A 26,336-nucleotide genomic window follows, 5' to 3' on the forward strand; every position below is an offset into this window, starting at 1 on the left:
GAAACCGCCTACTACTCAGTAGATACTGCCTTTGAATTTAAACGTACTACTCGGCCGTTAGAAAAGCACAATCTATACAGCATGAATGTGAGAAGAATGAATGGAATTCGGACGTACTACATCCGCCATTTTGTCATGGTCACGTGACCTACCTGCATCAGTTGTGTCGCTTCACTTCCATTCATGAATTCTCTCACGGGGCACCATGGGATAGCGTTGCGTGCATGGGATGCGCACTTCAGAATCTCGCTGGAAGTAGTAAGTCATCCGGGTACTTCTCGCATACAGATTTTCGAATTCTATGAATTGTACATACTACTCGGCTCGCATTCTGATTTTAGCGTACTGTATAGTATGGAAGTATGCAGTTTCAGAGGCACCCATGGAAATGTGCAGAGCTGGTGGTCCTCCAGGAACGTGATTGAGAAACACTGTTCTAATCTAAGTTAATGATTTATGCTAAGCTAAGCTAAAAGCGCTCACTGCTTTTTGAATGGATTTGAAAATGGTCAAATTTAACTGTTCAGTATACTTTAAAATGAGCCTATTCCACCCCCCCCCCCCCTCCCCCCCCACACACACACACCCCACACCCCCCAAAAAGTAGTGTGTTGCTTAAAGAATCCAGGATTTGTATAACACCACCTGAGTAGGAATGCTGGGTTCCTTCACTCGAGATCCCCGATGTCCCACCAAATGACCGAATCCCATCCCGCCTGGAGATACACTTGCGGAAAGTTTCTCTGACTTCTTTACTTCTCAGCTCTTGGGATATCTAAAGATATTATTGAAATCAGAACACATGATCAGAAGCTGAGACAATCTCAGACCGATAACGCCTCATCAACACGACACTCATAGTCAGACTTACTGCAACAAACTCTTCGAAACTGATCTTCTCATCTTTGTTGGTGTCACCGGCAATGAACTTCTCCACAATCTCCCGTATCTGGTATCCAGGGAGGTGAAAACTGGCTTCTCGAAAGAGCTCTTGAAGCTCAAAATCACTCACATAGCCACTGTTATCGATATCTACAATGAAATACAGTTTCAATATTGCACTTTATAGCAAATGAATCTATTACTGCAGCAAACCGTTGACAAAATACATTGGTATTCTACTAAAAACACCAACTAAACACTGCTAAAACCACAATGATCATCCATAAAATAAAAAAAAGAAACATTTACATGAAGTCAGTTATTGTAATATTTGGTAATGTTTGACAGACTCAGTCATGTGATTCCAAACCTTTGACATATTTCAGTGCACAATGAGTTGAACTGACCGATTTTGTTGAAAGCTTCTCTCAGGTCCTCCAGATCTTCTCGAGAGATCTGTGTGACTTTGTTCTCCATGCTGGTCTCCTCGAAGCACTTCACACCATGCAAAAAGGGTCCTGCCAAACAGGTTCAGAGAGAGTTTGAGCGTTATATATCCAGTTTGTCCACCCTTATATCTTCGTGATAAGCAAATCCTCAGTGGACACAACTGGTAAAAACACAAATGCTAAAAATACAGTTATATGAGTTGCTGACACACAGACTGTACTGTTCAAAAGCTTGAGGCTGGTAAGACTTTATTATTTTGTTAACTTTATTGAGATAAAGAAGAGAGATGTTTGATTAAAATACTGTATTGTGAATGGTTATGACAATTTAAAATAATGGCTTTTTTTTTTATGTAAGTAGTTTATACGTTTGATTGTCATTTCTCCAATTTTTAATTTCACATGGTCCATATGAAACAACTGCACAAAGTTCCTAATCTTTAACTGATATTACATTATATCCTTAATTTTCCTCAGCAGGCTTAGGATTACAGTGTCGTCAGAGTATTTGATAATGTTATTGGTCTCATGAAGACTAAATCAATCACCTGTGTATAAGTAAACAGGATAGGAGAGAATACAAAACCCTGAGGGGCACCTATACTAGTTAATTTAACATGGTCACATGGTCATTATACTAAAATTGCACTTTATTATATAGAATATGCTCTTAAAGTGTACAGACAGTACTGGTTATATAAGACAACTACATGGGATACGGTTAGGATTGGTTGTAAGTTCAGGGTTAGCAATTACCCAGCTGTTAATATAAATATTACAATAAGTATATTGTATGTACTTGTGGTACTGGACTGCAAAACAAAGTACTTTTACTTTTGGAAACAGTTATGCTGCTCAACTTTTTTTCTATAAACTTTTTTAAACAAAGTTCAACATTAATGAACATTAATTTAGAACAGAAACTTTAAAAACCTTTTTAAACAAATATAACATTATTTGCTGTCACTTTTGATCAACTCAATGCCCTCTTACTGCATAAAAATGTTAATTTCTGAAAAAAAAAAAAAAATCACACAAATTTTTTAAGTATTAAAATATACATTTTTACAGTTATTTACCCTTTGTGGTGCCACATCTCTTTTCACACTGTGCACTGCAAAGATTGCAAAAAAAAAAAAAAAAATAGCTGAAATGCAATCTTTGTGAATGCAAACATGCCCCAGGATTGATCCCAGGAATGATACCAGGTTGGCAAACAAGCAATCTCATGGCAAACTTTAAGATTTACTGGCTAATTCGCAATCATTTGTACAATCTCATTTATTACGATTTGCTAATCCTCCAGTGAGGGGTAGGGTTAAGGGGCATGCTTCCTTTTACAAATCATACATTCATTTATTCATTCATTTTTCTTCGGCTTAGTCCCGTATTTATCAGGGGTCGTCACAGTGGAATGAACCGCCAAATATTCCAGCATATGTTTTATGCAGCTGATGTTCTTCCAGCTACAACCTAGTACTGGGAAACACCCATAGTCTCACACGCACACACACACACACACGCACGCACACACACACACACACACACACACACACACACACACACACACACACACACACACACACACACACACACACACACACACACACACACACTCATACACTATGGGCAATTTAGTTTACCCAATTCACCTATAGCGAATGTCAATGGACTGTGGGGAAAACCGGAGCTCCCGGAGAAAACCCACGACAACATGGGGAGAACATTCAAACTCCACACAGAAATGCCAACTGGCCCAGCCAGGACTTAAACCAGCAACCTTCTTGCTGTGAGTGTTAACCACTAAGCCACCATGCCACCTAAAATCATACCTTTTCATGTTGTTATTAAATTGTATGAATTTGTAAGTATTAGCCACTTTTCTGACAATTTACTTGTGAGATCAGGCTGAAACCGAGTAACATTGACGGGATCAGTCTCGGATCAAGCGCAGTGTGAACAAAAACCAGAACCAATATTGTAAATAAACCTTTTTATTCAATAGCTGATCAAGTTCCATGTTGATTAATCACTTCTGCTTTTCTTTTTATCCAACTGTATACCCTGTTTTTTGGCGGCCTTGCATTTTCATCTCATTTTAGGCCACAACCCCAATGGCATGTCTTTATGTGATCTTTATGGGTTGTGTGTAAAAGTCTCCACTTTCCTTCCTAATCTTAACTGCCTCTCTGGCTATACCACTAACTGTACTCTCTCTCTCAAAAAAAAAAAAAAAATTTACTAATGCTTAGCTTCTTAGACTTTACACACCTGAAACTTGTCTATAGCACTTGTTCACTGCTGCTCTTATAGTTGTGTAAACTGCTTCCTTGTCCTCATTTGTAAGTCGCTTTGGATAAAAGCGTCTGCTAAATGACTAAATGTAAATGTAAATGTAAAAGCAAACACAGAATCCTGAAAATCACTCTGCAAATCGTAACTTTTGGATCAGGGTGGGGCCAGCACTGAAAAAAATTATGTCTACAAAACTGTTGCAAACAATTTATTTGTGTTGAATTTAAACAAACAAATTAAATTTAAGAAAATTCAACTTAATTTTTTGTTTAAATTCAACCCAAATAAATTGTTTACAACCACTTAATGTAAAAAATTTTTGTAAATCCAAGGAATCATCTCTGAATAATTTTTTTCAGTGTAGGAGCACTCACTCTGATCTCGCGAGCTCTGTAAGGGTTGGGGAAATTCTAAATTGAACCAACATAAACGGTTACAATTGGTTGAAAATTCGGCAAATGCGTCAACCAGCAGAACCTGGGAATTAAAAAATAAAAAATCTTAACTTCCTGATTCAGTGGCTAATTAGTGTACAATTTTAGTATAATTTGCTCATCCCCCTCATCAGTTTAGTGGTGAGATTTAGACTATTATTAAAATTACCGTACAAATGAAATCACTTTTTCAGCAAATATGTAAAATAGTTATTTTCCTCTTGAGATCAGGCTGAGCTTAAATCAAATTAATCCCAGGACAATTCCCGGATCACATTATCCATGTTTTCCATAATCACTGTGTGAAAGGGTCTTATATGATTTTCCAAAATTGTAAATAACGAAATTCTGTGTTCAACACAGTTTCCACATGTTGTCCCAACACTGATAGATTAAGCTAACTTATTTTTTTTTAAATAAATTTAAGTTGATTGAACATAAAACAATTAAGTTGTCCCCAAAAATACCTCCATATTTATGTTGTTTCAGCTCATTTCAAATAAGTAGTTTGAACAAGCAGCAAAAAAAATATTTTATTGAGTGCTGGAATATTTCTACAGGAAGTATCACTTCAGTCTTTCTACCCTAAAATGCCAGATGTAAGTAAACAGGGCTTTCACATTTTGTTGTGAGACTAAGAATTAACGTTATGAAACCCTGCTCCAGAAACCCTGCTACAATGTAGTGCCAAATCATACAGTATGAAATAATATGGTATTAAAAGCTTACAACTACATACTAACACTCAATCACACACCTGTGACCACAAACACTATTTATTATAAGCAGTATTTCTCAACTATTAAGCAGAAAATGTCAAATTGTGACAAAAAAGCTAAATAAATAAGAGACCATATTAACTTTTATTCAAAAAGCCCACTCAGAATGCGCAACACTAGCAGGTTTGTCCATTGAAGTGTCATTAGTTTGTGTGAAACAGCAGTTTATGAGTACCCAGGATTAACTGTTAACCCAGGGTAAATTGAGAGCCATGTCAAATGTGAAACAAGGTAACGGGATTCCTTTTACCTGAGGTTTAAAATGTCCCAGGCTTGACTCTTTGACATGCCCTAATGTGTTACACACAGTAGCTTGTAGCTAATTGTAAACACTGACTAGCAAACTGTTGCTATAAGAACTCTTTTTGTCGAAGGTGGTTCGAGTTTAAAAGCCACTGAGGTGTTAAAAATGATTATTACAAGAGCAAATATAGCATGTAGATGCACAAATTATATGAGACCATAAAAGTCGCAAGGAAAACATCTATAAAAGAACTTGCGAAACGCACGCCATTTTAACATCCTAGAACAGCAGAAACCAACATTATCTTCAATCAACAGAATGCTGAACAAAAAAAAAAGCTACCAAACATTTAGACATAAAAATACGCATATTTATAAGATACGATTTTTAGGACAAAGCTTCACCACTGTGTCATATGGAAATGATACCTTTCTCCAAAACGTTGTTGACTTTTCCTGAGATTAACTAAGAAAAGATGCGGATATTCCTGTCGAATCCTTTGCAGTGGCGTCTGTCGTGTTTTACCGTGTACGTGGAGCTCACGAAGATAGCAGGGAGGTAAGAGACCTTTGGCCCTTGATGTCAATTAAAGGTGAGGGAGTTGTACTATAAGACAGATCTGGAGTTAACGTTTAACACCCAACCCAACGCTGCGTCAGCTGACATTTGCAACTAGTTCTAAATCTAACTGTGACACGCGAGCATACTTTACCCTTTCTCATTCACTTAACACTAACTTCCTGGCCAAAGACTTCACATTTGACTGGTTTTATTATTAAAGATCATATGTGACCTTGGACCACAAAACCACTCCATTTTTGGAAATTGAGATTTTAAGGCGAAATATATAGGCTTATTGTTGATGTACACTGTAAAAAAAGATGTACACTTGCACTCCATTCAACTGATTTGTGTTGGGACAACATGAAGGAATTAAGTTAACTTATTAGTTTTTACAAATTTGAGTGGATTGAATATAAAACAATTGAGTTGACCCCCCAAAATTAATAAAATAGTAATTATTGTGTTGTTTTAAATAAGTAGGTTGAACAAACAGTAAATTTCATTCACTGTTGAAAAATGCTGGGTTGCACACAATTCTTTCATGTTGTCCCAACACAAATAAATTAAGTTAACTTAATTGTATTTACAAAGTGGATTGAACTTAAAACAACTGAGTTATCCCTCCAAAAAAAAAAAAAACGAAAGAATTGTGTTTAACATAACTCATTTTAATTTTCTGAGTGTTTTTTTTTTTTTGTTTTTAGTGTATGGTTTGTTAGGAAAGGACAATATTTAACCCAGATACAACTATAAACCACATACTATCTATATATTTATTTTTAAAAATCTAAATATTAAGAATATTGCCTTTAAACTTGTCCAAATTAAGTTCTTGCCAATGCATATTACTCATAAGTTTTGATATATTTATGGTAGAAAATTTACAAAATGTCTTCATGGAACATTTACATAATATTTTAATGATTTTATGGATAAAAAAAATAATTATAGACTATTTTCAACCATACATTGTATTTTTGGCTCATCCCACAAATATACTCATGCGACATAAGACTTGTTTTGTGGTCCAGGATCACATAAGTTTACTTGTAACTTGCACAACCATAAGCATAATTAATCTGGAAGGGCTCTTTGATAAAAGTAAAATCAGCTGATTAACCGGTCTTATAACTGGAATGACTGGTTATGGCGCATGTGCAGCGATCACAAAAACCTCATGATACCCTCCTGCCCCGCAATAAGACTTTATCAGTTGACCTGAGGATCAGGAAGAGGGAATCACCACCCATAAAACAATAGAACAAGCTGGAAAATATTATTCTACCACCAGTCACTCCTCTGTACTGTTAAAGGGATAGTTCACCCAAAAAGGAGCACATTTTGTTATCATTAAGTGCGTTAATAGTTCATTGTACTTTGCAGGAAATTTGTCTTAGACTTAATCCACACATAACAATAGACAACAAAGTAAAGTAAAAGTACCATAAAGTCCAATGCAATAGATACAGTTATAAATTATGTCTTGTATTGGTACTTCTACATAAAGAAACTCTGTATCGCTTCTCTGATGGCATTCATTTTTACACTGGAGATAAAACATGGCCAATTGTAAAAACCAAGAACTCATACATTGATTGTTGATGACTGAAATACATCAACTTTGACAAGACATGCAAGTTTTGCCTTTGATTGAACTGCAGGTTCGCCATACCCTGCACACATATAACTGCTTAATAAAACAGCAAAATTAGATTTTGAAGTGAGTATAAAATATAGTCTTGGATGTTATTTTGAGCAGAGATAGTCAATGTGGGCTCACTGTACGATCACTGACCACCCCAAGATACTTGAAGGTATCCACTTGTTTGATTACATTACCATGGATATTTACTTGACTGTAATTAACCGTTTTTTTTACTTTTTAATTTCTCTGATTATCATTTCCATGAGTATTTAATAATGGTATTGGTCTCATGAAGACTAAATCAATCATCTGTATATAAATGTAAGCAGGACAGAAGAGAAAACATAACCCTGAGGGGCACCTATGCTAGTTCATTTAAGATTAGACATTGTATCTGGTAAGGTTTACCTCAACACACTGATTTGTGATTGTGTGATTTGTTAAGAAGAAAAAAAGCTACCTAATAAACAGATTAAGGATAAGCTTCAACAACTTGTCCAGTACCCACATAGCAGACAGGCCCAAATGTGGTCTCAGTATGGCACTGCTGACGTGTGGCATGCATAATGTCAGCCGTATGTGGGCCATGCATGGCAATGATGGCACTGCATGCATGACGGCAAACTACATTTGGGCCAATTGTGGATTGGAGGTGTGTGGCCCAGGTCAGTGTAGCAATATCCACAATATCCAGGCAAGATTTTTATTCTCTCTCTCTCTCTCTCTCTCTCTCTCTCTCTCTCTCTGAAACATATGTAATGATTATAAGAATAAGACTAAAATAGTAACAATAATAATAATAATTGATTTATATATGAGTCAGTGAAACAAGCTATAAAATAAAGAAAATGAGAAATATACCTAATGCATGAAATGCACGTGGGTCAGATGTGGGCTGGATCTGGGCTGACAGTGGTTGCTTTCATTTTTCAGATATGGTTACAAAATTACATTATTAAAACAAATATGCATTTTAAATGTGCAAGCATGCATTAACAAATATTATTTGTTTATTTATTTCATTCATTCATTTTCTTTTTGGCTTAGTCCCTTTATTAATCTGGGGTTGCCACAGCGGAATAATCGCCAACTTATCCAGCACATGTTTTACGCAGCGGCTGCCCTTCCAGCCGCAACCTATCACTGGGAAATTATTTATTTCAATTTGACTTTAAATATACAATAATAATAATAATAAAAACTGACCCCAAACTTTTGACCCCAAACTTTTTCAATTTCAGTGCTATGTTCATTTTAATTCATTTAGTTGATGTTGTTCTGGCAGCTAAAATAGCGTTCACAGTTGCGTGAACAATTCTAGCTGTCATATTTTTCTTTGGCTTGTGCATTATTGTTAAATAAACACATTTTGAGAATTGAGATTTATTGTGATTTATTTGTTAACATGGTTTAGGTGTCATTAGGCTGGGTTATGGCTCAGTTTTGGGGTTTCTGGTTAAAGGGTGGTGTTGATATGGTTAACTTATGGCTGAGAATCGGTACCAATAATGAACCTTTTTTGGCCCAGATGAGGGCCAGTTAAGGGTGAAAAATTGGCTGAGATTTGGGCCGGTTATGGCCCATGTGTGGCGCTTATCTTTAATCCAGTTATGGGCCACTTCAGGGCTGTCCTTCTTTGCGGTACTTGGTCCGAGGGAAAAGGTTATTGTGTGTAATAAGGAAAAAAGAAACGCTGCAATAATTTACTTTCTGCACTTAAAAACTGAAATTTTGTCCTAACTGCAGGACACGGTCCCAAAATCACATGATATTTGGCAGCTCCATCAAGGGTTGCATGCAGAATGTGCTGTTACAGCCTGAAAAGCAAATGATGTCAGGGTTTCGAGAAAATCGATTTGTTACTTTCGTCTCCGCTCTCCCCTATTTTGCCTTAAAGCATCATTTCTTCGAGATATTGATGCACTCAGTTTTATTTGATTTGTAATTTACCTTACACCCACATTAAGGAAATCTCATTTTATTAAAGAACAAACGTTATGCACTTTAAAAAGTCAGTGTCATTTAATTTCAATAAAAGATGTGATGCTTGATTGACGCTTGATTGTGCTCGCATGCACCCTCTTGTGGACATAGAAAGCAATAGTACTTTTCCCTATAACATTATTGCCTTGAGTTTGCTTATCCGCTTGTTAAGTTGTGATGCTACTCATTTGAATTGAGAAAATATTAGTTAATGACCTCTATTTAGTCATATGACACATTAAAGTGAATTTCATATAATATCATGTTGTACTTAATAACCTCTGGACTTGCCACTAATATTTTAACAATTTCTAAAAAACGAATCACTTTCTGGCCATCGGATATCAAGCATGGATATACAGTCAGTATTATTAGCCCCCCTGAATTATTAGCACCCCCCCCCCCATTTTATTTTTTGTTTAACGGAGAGAAGATTTTTTTCAACACATTTCTAAATATAATAGTTTTAATAACTCATTTCTAATAAATGATTTATTTTATAATAAATAATATTATAAATAACTTTGCCCTGATGACAGTACATAATATTTGACTAGATATTTTTCAAGACACGTCTATACAGCTTAAGTGACATTTAAAGGCTTAATTAGGTTAACTAGGCAGGTTAGGGTAATTAGGCGAGCTATTGTATAACGATGGTTTGTTCTGTAGTCTATCAAAAAAAAAATTTGCTTAAGGGGGCTAATAATTTTGACCTTAAAAAAAAATTAAAACTGCTTTATTCTAGCTGAAATAAAACAAATAAGACTTTCTCTTGAAGAAAAAATATTATCAGACGTACTCAGAAAATTTCCTTGCTCTGTTAAACATCATTTGGAAATTATTTAAAAAAGAAAAAAATTCAAAGGGGGGCTAATAATTCTGACGTCAATTGTATGAGTGTATATATATATATATATATATATATATATATATATATATATATATATATATATATATATTGTGATCGTGATTTTCAAAAGTATTACATCCCTTGTAAATGTTTATTATTTTCATTTGTTGAGTCTCTGCATACAGTTTGATAGAGTGATTCGACTCGGAAGCTGCTTCGCGTGACTTTACACTTAACAAGCAGATATTCAAGAAAGAAATTTGGAAATTCAATTTCGTTTTTTGGCCATATTGACAGTCCTAACTTGTTTCTTTCTTCCTTTGAACACAAATAAATAAAAAAAAAACTAATTTGTTCCTACTATGAATGTCAGTAGCTGCTTTTCCCCAACATTCTTCAGAATATCTTGTTTTGTTTTCAAAAGAAGAAAGAAATTCAGTTTAAAACCACTTTAGTGTGAGTAAATGATGAGTAAGTTCTCACTTTTGGATGAACTGTCTCTTTAAACGCACTGGAGGAGGAACAAGAAACCTCAGCTGACAGATGTTTGACAGCAGGGCTTCATGTTTTAAACATGACCCTGCACAATACAGCATTTGTACAAAGTAAGACGATGTAAGAAAGAGGGGAAAACAAACAATACCCCATTTCTTGATTAAACCACTTCAAATAATTAAAGGGTATACACGGGACATAAACTAAAATAATATGTTGGAACTGCTATAATAGTATAAATAATTAGTGAAATAAAATAAAATAGTAATTATTCATTCATTCATTTTCTTTTCGGCTTAATCAGGGGTCGCCACAGCAGAATGAACCTCCAACTTAGCATATGTTTTATGCAGCGGATGCCCTTCAAGCCACAACCCATCACTAGGAAACACCCATACACTCCTATTCACATTCATACATTACAGACAATTTAGCCTACCCAATTCACCTATACTACATATCGTTGGACTGGTAGGGGAAACCGAAGCACCCGGGGGAAACCCACGCGAACCTGGGGAGAACATGCAAACTCCACATACTGTAGAAATGCCAACTGACCCAGTCGAAGCTCGAACCAGCGACCTACTTGCTGTGACTGCGCCACCGTGATGTTTGTTGCACAACAAAACTAACTGATAACTAATTGACAAACACACTACAAAAGTAACAGGAAAAAATAACAATATCATTAATAATAATAACAATATTTTTTGAAAATAAATAACGAAATTAACTTATGTTTTATGTTAGCCATCAAAAAATAACCATTGCTATAGTTACTATAAATAATGTGTTGAAGAAAAAAAAAACTGCAAAAATATAAATAGTTCAAAACAAAAAAAGTTCATTGTGTATTACCAACAGAAAATGAAAAGTTACTATTAAAGTTCCTTGATTATTGTGCCAGAACGAGACTGTAGTTCCTATATAACTATATCGGCCTAGAAAATAACAACTTACATTTTTTGTCTGCCTTAATACACAATGTACCTACAGAACAGTCAAGCTTCAAAGAGAAAAATTATCTAAACTCTTATGTTGTTGTTGAACCAGAGGCTAATGGTCTAATCCAATTTAATGACTTGTGCTAAGCTAAGCTAAACGTGCTCTCAATAGACACGGAGATCAGCTGAATGAATTAAAAAATTATAAAACTCAAGACGCAAGAGGGTCGCTGTTTCAAGCCACGGCTGGGTCAGCTGGCATTTCTGTGTGGAGTTTGCATGTTCTCTCCGTGTTCGCTTGGGTTTCTTTCGGGAGCTAAACTGGCCATTGTGTATGTGTGTGAGAGTGTGTTTAAGTGTTTCTCAGTGTTGGGTTGTGGCTGGAAGGGCATTGGCTACATAAAACATATGTTGGATAAGTTAAATATACGCTAATACATTTTAGTATGCTAATTGTTATTGTTTAATACTACTACTGCAGCTGAAACTCAATAAGTTATACAAAATACTTAAAACAATGCACAAAAAAATGACATATTAAATAACATATTAAAATAATGAAATAAAACAACAGACTTAAGTAAAACACACTACAAAATTAGCAGGATAATAAATTAAATAACTTTCATTTCATATTGTAAATTATATATTGCTACATGATTAAAATGAAAACGGTATCATGTAGGTCATGTCTTAGATCTGATACGGAGAAAATGAATAAAAGTAAACAAAAAAAAAGAAAGAAAGAAAAAGAGGAGATTGGAAGATCATCATTAACACCATTATTCAAGCCGAGTCAGTAAAACAAGCTCTTAAAATAGCACACATTATCAACTTACCACTCACAAATCTCCTCACTTCCTGTTTTTAAGAGATGCAGTCAACAATTGCCATGGACTAAAATATCTATGAGCTATCCATAATAATAAAAAAAGTCTGTTCTCCTTATGTTAAAGAAGCGTTCTTTGGAAAATATTTTGGATGAACCAACAGGCAGGAAAGCGTCCGTTTCGAGGCCCAAGAATGTTTCACTGATACCCAATACAGCACTGACTCCTTTAAGAGACTCATCAGCCTTGGGGTGTCCACCTGCATTATTGATCGCTCTGAAAAGAGGATCAGTTTCCACATTTCCTACGTCCATGCAACAGGATGTAGGTTAAGTATGACAAAGATAATTTCCTTGTTTTAATATAATTACCAAATTTTCTTAATTAAAGTTAGACTCTTCTGTACCTACATTGTGTACAGTTTAAGTCAAATTAAAAGTTGCTATTCAGATTCCTTGATTGTTGTGCCAGAGTGTAGTTCCAAGCAAATAGCAACTTTCATTTTTCATCGGTAGTTCCTATTGCTATATTGGCCTATGAAATAGCAACTTTCATTTTTCATCGGTAGTTCCTACTGCTATATTGGCCTATAAAATAGCAACTTTCATTTTTCGTCAGTAGTTCCTAGCTTTATCAGCCTAGACAATAGCAACTTTCATTATTTTTATCAGTAGTTCCTATAGCTATATTGGCCTAAAATATAACTTTCATTTTTCATCAGTAGATCCTAGTTATCTCGGCCTAGAAAATAGCAACTTTCATCTTTCGTCGGTAGCTACTAGCTATATCGGCCTAGAAAATAACAACTTTCATTTTTCGTCTGCAGTTCCTATAGCTATATCGGCCTCGAAAATAGCAACTTTCCTTTTTTTCATCAGTAATTCCTAGCTATATCGTTCTAGAAAATGGCAACTTTAATTTTTTTCAAAAGTAGTTCCTACCTACATTATATCGGCCTAGAAAATAGCAACTCTCGTTTTTCGTCGGTAGTTCCTAGCTATATTGGCCTAAAAATAACAACTTTCATTTTTCATCGGTAGTTCCTCGCTATATCGGCCTAGAAAATAGCAACTTTCATTTTTCATCGCCAGTTCCTAACAATATCAGTCTAGAAAATAGCAACTTTTATTTTTCGTCTGTAGTTCCCAGCTATATCAGCCTCGAAAATAGCAACTTTCACTTTTTGTTGGAAGTTCATAGCTATATTGGCCTAGAAAATAGCAACTTTCATTTTTTGTCTGTAGTTCCCAGCTATATCAGCCTCGAAAATAGCAACTTTCACTTTTTGTTGGAAGTTCATAGCTATATCGGCCTCGAAAATAGCAACTTTCCCTTTTCGTCAATAGTTCCTATAGCTCTATTGGCCTCGAAAATAGCAACTTTCTTTTTTTTGATCAGTAGTTTCTAGCTATATCGTTCCAGAAAATAGCAATTTTAATTTTTTTCAATAGTAGTTCCTACCTACATTATATCGGCCTAGAAAATAGCAACTTTCATTTTTCATCAGTAGTTCCTAACTATATCAGCCTAGAAAATAGCAACTTTTATTTTTCGTCGGTAGTTCCTAGCTATATCGTTCTAGAAAAAAGCAACTTTCATATTTTTCAATAGTAGTTCCTACCTACATTATATCAGCCTAGAAAATAGCAACTTTCCTTTTTCGTCTGTAGTTCCCAGCTATATTGGCCTCAAAAATAGCAACTTTCCTTTTTTCGTCAGTAGTTCCTAGCTATATCGTTCTAGAAAATAGCAACTTTAATTTTTTTCAATAGTAGTTCCTACCTACATTATATCAGCCTAGAAAATAGCAACTTTCCTTTATTCATCAGTAGTTCCTAGCTATATCGTTCTAGAAAATAGCAACTTTCTTTTTTTTCAATAGTAGTTCCTACCTACATTATATCGGCCTAGAAAATAGCAACTTTCGTTTTTCGTCTGTAGTTCCTAGCTATATCAGCCTAGAAAATAGCAACTTTCATTTTTCATCAGTAGTTCCTAACTATATCAGCCTAGAAAATAGCAACTTTTATTTTTCGTCGGTAGTTCCTAGCTATATTGGCCTATAAAATAGCAACTTTTATTTTCCGTCTGTAGTTCCCAGCTATATCGGCCTCGAAAATAGCAACTTTCCTTTTTTCGTCAGTAGTTCCTAGCTATATCGTTCTAGAAAAAAGCAACTTTCATGTTTTTCAATAGTAGTTCCTACCTACATTATATCAGCCTAGAAAATAGCAACTTTCCTTTTTTTGTCAGTAGTTCCTAGCTATATCGTTCTAGAAAATAGCAACTTTCATTTTTTTCAATAGTAGTTCCTACCTACATTATATCGGCCTAGAAAATAGCAACTTTCTTTTTTCGTCGGTAGTTCCTAGCTATATTGGCCTAAAAATAACAACTTTCATTTTTTATGGGTAGTTCCTACTCACTTAAAAAAGTTGGGTTAATAATAACCCAACAGGTAACCCATAGATGGGTCAATTTGGCACCGACCTTCTGTTGGGTTATTTCAACCCAATCCATTGGGTTAATAAGGTTAACCCAACGATTTGGGTTATAAAAATAACTAATTTGTTGGGTTATTTTGCCAAAAAGTGGCTTAACCACTATATAATAAAAAAATTATTATTCTAGTAGTAGTAGTAATCTTTATATGTAAATTAAAAAAAATACACCACTTTTATTACATTGGCAAAGCTTTATTTAAATCCATAAATTTAGTGGCACACCCACAATAAGAAACGCCTGAGAGCAGTTTAGTTCATCCCCAAGCAGCAGGACAAGAGGGTTCTGTCTCTGTTGCTCCTCCCCCAAGTACTGAACGAAATACAAGTATACACACATGAATTAAATAATGTCCAACATTTATTGTCATAAATAATGCACCTAGAAGTCACAAATCAACAAATTCTTGTTTTGCCTCCTGGTATGAGGGCAGAACCATTTTGCTGCACAATCTGTATATGGCAGTGGAGAAATGATAGCTGGCTGAGTAGTTAAAGCACCATCTCCAAAGTGGAATCTTCAAGGCTGTCTTTATATCAAACAGAAAATACACAATAATTAATCTCAAAACAAGCCCCTCATATCAAAGGTGAAATGCTACAAATTGGGATTAAAACGGAGCTGTTATGCAGGATTGTCTCACCAGATTAAATGTTTGCTTGAACTGGTAGATCCAAGGCTCTCTTCTTTTTTTTTGCAATACGAGAGGGTCCGCAGTGATGCATCTCCCCAAACTTCAAAAAGTTTCTTTGGTGTGTGGGTATAAAATACCTGTCCTGAGCAATCTAAAAATAAATAAACAAAAACAGCACTTAAATCCATGCCATGCAAACAGTACACTGGACTTATTAAAAGGGATATTTTACACAAAATGGATATTCTGTCATCATTAATTCACCCTTCCCTTGATCTAAATCTCTCCTCAGATCAACACAAAACATGATATTTTGAACAATATAGGTAACTAAACCATTCTTGGTCCATAGTGAAATTCTATAGCATTTTTTTCTTCTGTTGAAGTCAGTGGGGACTATCAAGTTTTTGATTTGCTTTGTCCTTTAAAGTTATCATTTGTGGTCTGCAGAAATAAAAATAATAATAACAAAAACTTGAGGGTGAGTAAATGGATAAATACACCCAAAAATCAGTGAAACACCCACAGACTACGGCCAATTTAGTTTATTAAATTTACCTATACTGCATGCATTTGGACTGTGAGGCACATGCAAACTTCACACAGCAATGCCAACTGACCCAGCTCCAGGACATGATGGATTCGCCTCTGCTGCTGAATGAGTGTATGGGCGTTTCTCCGATTTATGGGTGTATTCGTTATTTACTCACCCTCAAGTTGTTGATATTTTTATTCTTTCTGCTGACCACAGATGATAACTTAAAGGACAAAGCAAATCAAAAACTTGATCATCGCCACTGACTTCAGAGGAAAAAATGCTATGGATTTTCACACCAAGAATGGTTTAGTTACCTACTCCTCCATATACCAAATGTTGTTCGCTCCAACCTTAAAACAGAAATTTTAAATTTGCACATGTATGCCGAACCAAATAACAACAAAAATCATGTATTTACCCAGTTTAGCAATGGAGAAAAGATAACTGGAAGTGGTCATCTCCAGGGGTACCTTAAACAGATGAAAATGTGCACTTTTAGCTGCAGGATTAGTCTTAAGTTCTTAAGGTGCATCACATTTACAAATTTGGTGGGCAAATAAGGTCTATTTGACATGGTCAATTGTGCACTGATGGTCATCAGTGTGCTTAATTCTCATGCTCAGAAACTTGCAAAAGAGTCAAACTCCTGATCACAGATTTCTACTGAAATAACTGGAAGCTGTCAGTAAATTGTCATAGCGCAATAATTAATATAAATAGGTTAATGTCTGTAATATCGCAATTTATTTGGTCAAATGTTCCAGGAGTGGAGTTCTGAAATTTCTGAACTGTGCTTAGACTCTGTATCAGTCATCTGTAATTACCTGTGGCCTCATGCCTGATACAGTCTAATACCAAATTCACACTCAAATAAGGCACAGAAACACTTTTGAAAGAGGTGTTGAAAGAATTTGTGTCTTTACACACTACCGGTGCTGTCCAGAGAAGTATAAATGCATTTACAGAAGAATTACAATTGTACAATTTGATTTTAAGACATATGGTGATGTAAAGACACCTTTACAGTATATGATACTGCTCAAGTGTGTGTATCTGTGCATTTTTACATCATGTAAATATTACAAAATACAGAGCTGTTGTTTTCTCACCTCTCAACAAGATTATCAAGGAGGATTAAAGCTCGCTCTGTCCAGAGCAACCTACAATGAACAAACAAACAACAAATAAAATAAACCACAAATTAACATGAGCTGACAGACAACATTTATCAGTTAAGTGGTCACAGCATCACTAAAATCTCACCTGAATTGAAAACTGGGCAAGGACATGTATGTTTAAGGGCTTTGTATTATTGTTTATTAGCACATATTACTACTATTATTATACAAGGCTAACATATGTTACAATTCTTATATATATAATTTTTAAGCCTATATTTAATTGTTGTATGACATATATAACCGATTAAACATTTATATTAGCATCTAACATTATCAGGGTTGTGGTTTCATCCCTGTAGGTTAGTATAAGATGTAGGGAAAATGCAATTTTCAGGGCCTTCAATATAGTACACACAAACAGTAATAATAACATTTAACTTTCAATAGTTAATAATCAAGTACCTTGAAATGGATCATGAATCCTCTTCTGATAAAAGACAATGTAGCAAGCTTCTGCTCTGCTCGTCCAGGATAACTTTCTCACGTTGCGATCCATTCAGCGCCCTCTAGCGGCGAATAACCAATAATAATATAATGCTCGGATTCCGTACTTCTTGGGAAAATTAGCAACTTCCTGAACAAAATGTAGCACATATATGTCTATATTAGCATTTAGTTGTTACAATATAGTTTCCTAGCGAAAGGACAGTGTTTTAGACAACATAACATAACATACCTTCAACAAGACTGGACGCGACTCCGGTTTGATGTCTCTGCTGGGTCCTTAAAACAAAAATTACGGCGGAATATCTCAAATACGTGTATCATTTCTTCCAAAACAACTGTAGAGATGAACACGGAGGTAGAGAAAGCGTTTTTATCCGCATAGATCGGCTATGAAGCGCGCACGCTTGTATTATCAATAATTAAGAGTCCAGGTGAAACTGATATAAAAAAAAAAAAAACACGACACGAGGAGGCAATTTGATTAAAAAAAATAACAATATTACTGCATTAGAGTTTACATAAACTTTATAACGCAAGAACAACATCACGTACGCATATTAATACAGCAGTTCGGTGTCAGTGCAATCACTTGACTGTTGAAATTCAAAAATCGTAACCCAACTGGTTGAGTTATTAAATAAATAACCCAATAAAAGGTTTAAAATAACCCAACAAAGCACCAAATATTTTTAACTCAACCATTGGGTTAAATAAATAACCCAACTTTTTTTAGTGTGTAGCTATATCGGCCTAGAAAATAGCAACTTTCATTTTTCATCGGTAGTTCCTAGCTATATCGGCCTAGAAAATAGCAACTTTTATTTTCCGTCGGTAGTTCCTAGCTATCTCGGCCTAGAAAATAGCAACTTTCATTTTTAGACCGTCTTAGTACACAGTGTAACTACATAACAATCAAGCTTTAAAGAGGAAAATTATCAAAACTTTTTTTTTTTAATTTGTAAGATGCTAATGGTCTAATCCAATTCAATAACTTATGCTAAGCTAAAAGTGATCATCGCCAGACCCAGAGATCGCAATGGATTAAAAAATTGCAAAACTCAGCTAACTCTAGGAGAGTTGTAAAATATACCTATTTACCCCCAAAAATGGAGTGTTCCTTTAAGAACGAACAAAGAATTGGTGTAATTACAGGATATAAATATACACTAATAAATTTTAGGATGCTGCAATTGTTTTATACTACTACTGCTTAAACCCAATAAGCTACTCCAAATACTCAAAACATTTGTGGATAAACTACAGTAAACTAGCTCAACTTCTTGTTAATTTAAGTAAGGATTAAGTTAGAAGATTTTTAATCAATGAGGCGACAGCACTATCTACTGCGCCATTGCATCGGCCAATAATAATAATAATAATAATAATAATAATAATAATAATAATAATAATAATAATAATAATAATAAATAATCAAAGAAAGAAAGAAAAGGCTGTTTGACAGATAATTTTCCATGTCATTAGCGGCATAATATCAGATTACAGTATAACTAATAACCTGTGATACACATATAGAAAGCATTTGAAAATGGACTTTAACCACACAGAGTTCAGTAGATGCCACACTGATGAGAAAAATGTCATTACTTTGCAACGAAATTATGAAGCATAACATTTATCTCACCTGTAATTGTATTATTTTGTCTTTTGGTCCACAAGAATATCCTATGGAGTCCTCTGGTGACGAGTGCCATGGCTTTCTTCTAGATAACTGAAATATCAGACAACAATCCACAGATCAACAGTAGCTACAACCTGCTTGAAGATCACACACTGATCAAGGCGAATAAACTATAGTGGTGAGTACAGCATCACCGCCTTCTAAAGAATAAAGTAGAAACAAAGACAGAGAAACAAGTCTGTATTGGCCAAATTGTGTTCAGTCTTTCTGTGAACAAACATTCCCACAACCCCACACAATACAACTTTCTCTAAGTTGCCTGAAGCAATGACTGTGGCAGAACTCCAGCCTAATGCGCTGCTGCAACTGCCTAATGTATTATCCAAATCTACTTTCACAAACACAACCCGAGACAGTCAAGAATTTTACTTTTTTTCCCCCTATACCAATCTCTTATTATTGTTCATTAATGTTTTAATGGAAAGTAATAAGCAGAGAGAACAAAAACAGATAATGGAAAACGACCAGCAAGTGGCGCTAGCCGCTAACGTTAACTAGCAGTTAGCAGAACAGGCATTGTTTGGGTATTTGTAGCGAATTAACTATCACTATGTCATTGTTCTCACATTACGTAACACATTTCTGCTTACACTGATTTTAAACACAAACAATCGTTGTTTAATACATGGTTTGCAACCTTTAAAACAAAGGGAATCCCCACGAGCAGAGGTTAATTAAAAAAACACACAACTACATCAGACACTATTCTATCATATAGACAGCATTATATCATATAGACAGTATTATATCATATGATCATTATATTAATATATAAAGAGAAATAGTAATGTAAAATAAGTATAACACTTGCCTTTAAATCTTGCTCACCTAAACAGTTAAATTTGACACTTAAGTGTCCTATATACGTCTTTAAAATGTATAGATGTGTATAGAATTAGAACAATTTCATATACCTAATTTTTCAGACAAACCCGTGCACTTTAATGGAAAACATCACACTTTATTATGATTTATAGTGCATTATGTTGCTATGTAGCAGTCTATGTGAGCGAGAGCTCTGACTGATGTTGAGAAAAACCAATAGCGTCATGAGAAAACGCCAAGACGCTCATCATTCCACCAATCAGCGCATACAGGAGGCGGAACTTTTGCTCCCTTTGCTGCCATTGACTTCGTGCAGTACCAATTAGTTATAGCGTACGCCCGGACAACAGAGGTACCACTCCGAGGGGAGATGCCTTTTCTTTTGGTTCTTTCGTATTTAAAAGGAACTACGTGATTTCGTGCTGGCACTCAAATGGTCGCGCACGCATCTATATCGCCATTTTAGCCCAGCTCGTGGCCCGGACGAGCTGTGATAACGGGATGAATCCCCCCGCCGCTTTTCATCGGTAAGCAAACGAAATAAGCTTGACTTTGCATTGCAAACCCGTTATATATATTACGAACGGCATCCGCTGCCTCGCATCCGAATGAAACCCTGCGCATTGCGGAGCGGTTTGTTTTCATTTCGTCTAGTGTTTTGGAGCGTCGGGCATTCCCTCCTCTCCCACGCACCACCTAATCGATAATCGATTGCATGGGCTTGGGGCAGATGTCACGCTTTCCTCTATGCCATCGTCGGCGCGTGTGATTCTCCGCAGCTGTGTTTAGGACATCCCTGATTCGCCTGTGTCATAAATGAAAAACAAACCCTACCCTCTAAAATTCACACCACCATGGGAGAAGAATGCTGGCTTTGGAAGGAAACACAAGCCTTGCGCGAGGAACCACACCAAAATAATAGCCAACCCAGGGATTGTGATGAAAGTGCTACGGCGGAAGAAGATAATCATGTTTCTGGCCTATTTTCTGCTGGTGGCTTTAACCATGCTGAACCTGGCTAACTACAAATGGACCAAAGAGCCACAGCAGTGCAATCAGCCAATGCAGGGAGTGAACTTCCAAAGCAGATCAGACATCCGCTATCTTTATAAAGCCCCGCAGGTCAAGAAAAGGCAGCTGGTGTATGTGTTGACCACTTGGAGGTCTGGCTCCTCTTTTTTCGGGGAGCTCTTCAACCAAAACCCTGATGTGTTTTTCTTGTATGAGCCTATGTGGCATATTTGGCAAAAGCTATACCCGGGGGACGCCGTATCCCTCCAAGGAGCAGCCCGGGACATGCTAAGCTCCCTTTACAGGTGTGACTTCTCAGTTTTTCAGCTGTACAACAGCCCCGGAGGGAAGAACATAACCTCATTGGGACTTTTCGGGGCCGCCATCAATAAAGTCATCTGTTCCTACCCCTTCTGCTCATCCTACAGGAAGGATGTGGTGGGAATGGTGGACGAGAAGGTCTGCAAAAAGTGTCCTCCGCAGAGTCTTCAGATGCTAGAGGAGGAGTGCTTAAAATACAACACCATCGTGATAAAGGGAGTGCGCATTCTGGACGTCAACATTCTGGCGCCTCTAATGGAGGACCCCTCGCTCAATCTAAAAGTCATCCACTTGGTCCGAGACCCACGGGCGGTGGCCAACTCGAGGATTAAATCAAGACACGGACTCATTCGGGAGAATCTGCAGGTGGTGCGCAGCAGAGACCCCAAGCTTCGACGTGTGCCATTCGTGGACCCCAACCACAAGATGAACAAAAAAGACGGTTCAGATTACCACTCCATCGGAGCCATGGAGGTGATCTGCGAGCAGATGTCCAGAACGCTGAAAACTGCTCTCCACCCGCCCAACTGGTGCAAAGGCAAGTACATGACGGTGCGCTACGAGGACCTGGTGGAAAACCCAGTCAGATCTGTTAGGAATGTTTATCGATTTGTGAATCTTTCAGCCAATCACGACATTGAGATCTTTGCCATGAACATGACAACAGGACCCAACGCCTCTACCAAACCTTTCATCGTGTCCTCAAGGAACGCCACGCAGGCGGCCAGCGCCTGGAGAACTGTGCTCAACTATCAACAGATCAGACAGGTGGAAGAATACTGTCAGCATTCCATGTCTCTGCTAGGATATCTACGTGTTCGCACGGCCGGCGAGGCCAAGGATTTGAGCAGGCCATTATTGACAGTGCCCAAAATATAAATCACCGCCAAAGACGTTTGATGTATTTTTTTTTTCTTGCATTCGTGCTGATCACAGCCTGATACTCGTCCTGTACAAACTGTTATTTATGTTATGCTTAATGGCTCAGTGGAATGTATCTGTTTGCATCATACCGTGCACAGCCACGTACTGTATGTTCGGGACCAGAATGTCATATGTGCATCACCACATGTTTGACCAAATAAGAGAGAAAAAAAAAAACAAGAAAATCCTTTTGTGTACGAAGTGTTATTGCTCATTAAAGCTATGCCAATATATTTATTTAATCAAAGTGTTTACAATTGGCATTCACTGCTTTCAGGACTGGCGAATCTTGCTTATTTTCTTTTTAAGATAGAAATATGGAGTCATCAGAGATGTGCTCCAGTTCTTGTAGACTTTTAGCATACTCAGAAAGGGGTCATTCCAGTTATGTGGTAAATATTCATGACTGTATTAATTTGTGGGATTAAAATTGGATCCGAGTATAAGTATATTAAGTGGGTTAATTTAAAAACGTTTTCTAAAAATGTGAGTCGATGTTATTTTTTTACAATGTGATTTAAATTAAATGAGTTTTAATTTATTTAACATTTATATAAATTAAATGAATAAAATAATTGGTAAAACATTTATTTAATTAAAAATGCTGCTATTATTTTTTTCATGTAGAGTGCACAGCATAAATCAGTACACCTCCTTTTGAAAAATTATTATTTTTAGCAACTTCTCAGTGAATATAGACAATATATTTTTGCATTTAAATGAATAAATGTTATTATATTTATTAAAATAAGTGTTTGGTAACGTAACATGTTTAAGAATATAAAAAAAGTACAATTAAATTCAAATTATATATTGAAAAAACTGAATAAAATATATTATTTTTATGGTACTCTTGATTTTTCTGCTGTATTAAGATTATATATATATAATTTATTTATTTTAATTTTTTTAACATATTCAACAATTTTCCAATGTAAGCTTAAGTTAATTTGTTAGATTAGTTGTAGTTTTTGCTTTGGTACTGTCTTATGTAACAGGCCCGTAGCTAGCCTGGTGAAAGGAGTGGTTCTCTTTTCTCAAAAAGTGACCTTTATGCAGTTATTCACCTCATTTTCTATTTAATCATGAGATTTACAGTTGAAGTCAGAATTATTAACCCCCCTTTGAATTTTGTGTCTTTTTTTTGACATTTCTCAAACTGTTTTTCAAAGCAAGGACATTTTCAAAGTATGTCTGATAATAATTTTTCTTCTGAAGAAAGTCTTATTTGTTTTATTTCGGCTAGAATGAAAGCAGTTATTTTTTGTTTTTTATAAAACATTTTAAGGTCAAAATTATTAGCCCCTTCAAGCTATAAGATTTAAGTTATTAAAACTATTATGTTTAGATGTGTTGAAAAAACATCTTCTCCCCGTTAAACAGAAATTAGGGAAAGAAACCGGGGGGCTAATAATTCTTACTTTAAATACTGCATTTTAGTGACATTTTAAGCTGGATTAGCTTGTCGGATGGTCATCATAACCACACTTTTTGATGTACCAAAAATATTTCCTAAAGTTTACAATAAAGGTATATGAATACAACAATTAATTTTTAAAAAACCAATTTATCACATCATTTGTCATTAGGAAAAAAAAATTATCTGTTAAAGTCTGCGGCCTATTGTCATTTATTATGCAAATAACAAACTGGCCCACCGTTACTCAGAACTTTCCTCAGAATCTGGCCATTTAAATGATAACAATTCAAACATAATAATAAAAATGTAGAGATTCATAAATTTTCTAGCCTCTCTTGTAAAAAAAGTACATATGAAAATTCATGGAAAACAACAATAGCCAAATTAGTTTTCAAATTAATTTTAATATGGGCCCCGTTTGATGCTTTACACCTTTTATTGGTCGTTCTTTGTTTCAAGATGAAGGTGCAAGATTTAGAATAAAAGTTACTTGTAGACTGTTTTCTCCATTTAAGAACAATAGAGCAGCGAAAGATGACTTCACTTATGTCAGATGCTATGTTTTCTTGCACAGCTGGATGGTTGACTTAATAAAAAGTACTTGTTTGCATTGAACTAAACTGATTAGCTGAAGTCACAACAGCCAGTAGAGAATTCCGCTTGGTCTTAAAGCCTTTTCACTATTTATGATGGCATAGCAGTCAAAATTGGACAAATGAGCTCATGTGTGGGACAAATTCTGGACCTTTGTCAGTGACGGGTGGGACTTCTGAACCCCCACTGCCTACGGGCCTGTGTAATGTATATACAAAAATATCTTATTGTAAAGCATCCATAGGAAGTATTAGTTTAAAAGAGATATGTACTCATGTATGCTGAGCATCATATACAAAGCATTAGGATGAAAAAAAAATGGCAAATTTTTGGGTGAAGCTAATTATCTATCATCCTTTTATTGTTGCTCTATTTACAATTCTTCAATTTTCATTTGGTTTTCATAACAAATTACATTATTCACTTGGAAATAACATACAGTGCTCAGCATAATTGAGTACACCCCACTTTGAAAATGAATATTTTGATCCATTTCTCTGAATATAGGCAAAGTATTTTGGTGCATTTAAATGAAACAGGTTTTTTTAACAGATATATTTAGTAAAATATTTTAGTCACCAAACATATTTAGAGATTGAAAGATAATACAATAAAATTCAAGAAAAATATTGCAAAAAAAACAATTACAACCTACAAAATTTCAACAAAATTTTTATATTTCTTTGCTTCTCTTCATTTTTCCTCTTTTGTGAATTTGTATTTAATATTTTTCTATAACATGTACTAGTTTTTGGACCGTTATCGTAAGTTATTTTATTAGATAAGCTCCAGATGTGGCTTTAGTACTGACTAATCCAATGTATATGCACAATTATAATATTGTATAGCTTCCTATTAATAATATCAATTTAAAAGAGAGATTTGTAAGGGGTGTACTTATATATGCTGAGTATTGTATGTACATTTTGGGGTGAAGTTATCTATCCACTCACCTTTTTTTGTTGTTGCTGTATTTCCAATCCTTCCCTTTTCAATTGGTTTTCATAACAAAAATTACATCATCCATTAAATAACATAGTTTGGGGCAGGAAAAACAGCATTAGCAGTTTATTTAATGAATTCTGTCATGTTTTTTGGTATTATTCTGTTTGTCTCAGTCCAGATGTGTATATGTGTGTGACAGCATGAGATAAATTTACATAATTTCACTTCAAGTCGAAACTCTTTATGTAAGCAGTCAGTCTCTTCAAGCAATGACTAACTTTAGCTCTTTATTTCCATCCTATTATGCGAGTTATAATTACATTTTTATATGCCTGAGTTTGACTTGATAATATTTCTAAAAAATCTTCCAGGCTATGCTTCAGCTGTACTGCATAACAGGAATGACCCAACCGCTGTATTAATGCGGCTCATGTTAAGAACACTGGATAGTGACATGCTTTCTTTCAGTTCCAGTAAATCTGTATTTACTATTTTTTGTTTAAAGCGAAACATTTGCTTTTTTTTTTGCAGATGCTAAAGGAAAAATATTGCCCTCATTTCACTGAGAGAAAAGAAATACGATTCCTAAAGTGAATGTAGCGAGTAGAAATGCTTTCTGATGACAAATTCGGTTTAATTTCAGCTCCCTTCGAAGTATATCAGTACGGTTTAAGTGAAGAGGAAATGAATGTGAGCATATCAGTTTGAACATTTCCAAGTCTATATCTTCGCTTCTGTGGTTTGGTAACTCAGTCACTCTGAAAGTATGCAAATGTTTCAACACACAATCTGCATATCCTTCAAATAACACTGTTGATAATCCGTAAAGGTATACTATAAATTTATCGCTGTGTTTATATACAGTTCTCATATTTCCTGCCGGGCGTATTGACATTAA

The 26,336-nt window shown here is 35.4% G+C and overlaps 3 protein-coding genes and 1 long non-coding RNA gene across 5 annotated transcripts in view; 1 reads left to right on the forward strand and 3 right to left on the reverse strand.

The window, feature by feature from the left end:
- The window catches only part of pls1 (plastin 1 (I isoform)), a 60,610-nt gene extending 41,033 nt beyond the window's left edge, over window positions 1-19,577 (reverse strand). The window contains exons 1-4 of one of the 2 annotated variants that reach the window (XM_056471909.1): window positions 19,342-19,577; window positions 1,290-1,400; window positions 872-1,032; window positions 646-775 (exon numbers count right to left, since the gene is read on the reverse strand). In XM_056471909.1, the coding sequence (XP_056327884.1) occupies window positions 646-775; window positions 872-1,032; window positions 1,290-1,400; window positions 19,342-19,411 (472 nt within the window). In that variant the 5' untranslated portion in view covers window positions 19,412-19,577. Of the gene's footprint in view, window positions 1-645; window positions 776-871; window positions 1,033-1,289; window positions 1,401-5,511; window positions 5,667-19,341 lie in introns of those variants that run through there. The other variant, XM_056471917.1, reaches the window with a different exon arrangement.
- dipk2aa (divergent protein kinase domain 2Aa) overlaps window positions 1-26,336 on the reverse strand; it is a 419,818-nt gene that overhangs the window by 250,165 nt on the left and 143,317 nt on the right. The window lies entirely within an intron of this gene.
- Window positions 15,576-17,334, reverse strand: LOC130240450 (uncharacterized). Its single transcript, XR_008838769.1, has 3 exons — window positions 17,181-17,334; window positions 16,490-16,541; window positions 15,576-15,684 (listed from the first exon to the last, which is right to left on the reverse strand). It is a non-coding gene; the product is annotated as an uncharacterized LOC130240450 (long non-coding RNA).
- Window positions 20,510-22,969, forward strand: LOC130240425 (carbohydrate sulfotransferase 2-like). The gene has a single exon (XM_056471928.1). The coding sequence runs from the start codon at window positions 21,040-21,042 to the stop codon at window positions 22,432-22,434; it is 1,395 nt and encodes a 464-aa protein (XP_056327903.1). The 5' UTR covers window positions 20,510-21,039; the 3' UTR covers window positions 22,435-22,969.

Source organism: Danio aesculapii, chromosome 2, assembly GCF_903798145.1.
Source record: "Danio aesculapii chromosome 2, fDanAes4.1, whole genome shotgun sequence".
Classification (NCBI taxonomy): domain Eukaryota; kingdom Metazoa; phylum Chordata; class Actinopteri; order Cypriniformes; family Danionidae; genus Danio; species Danio aesculapii.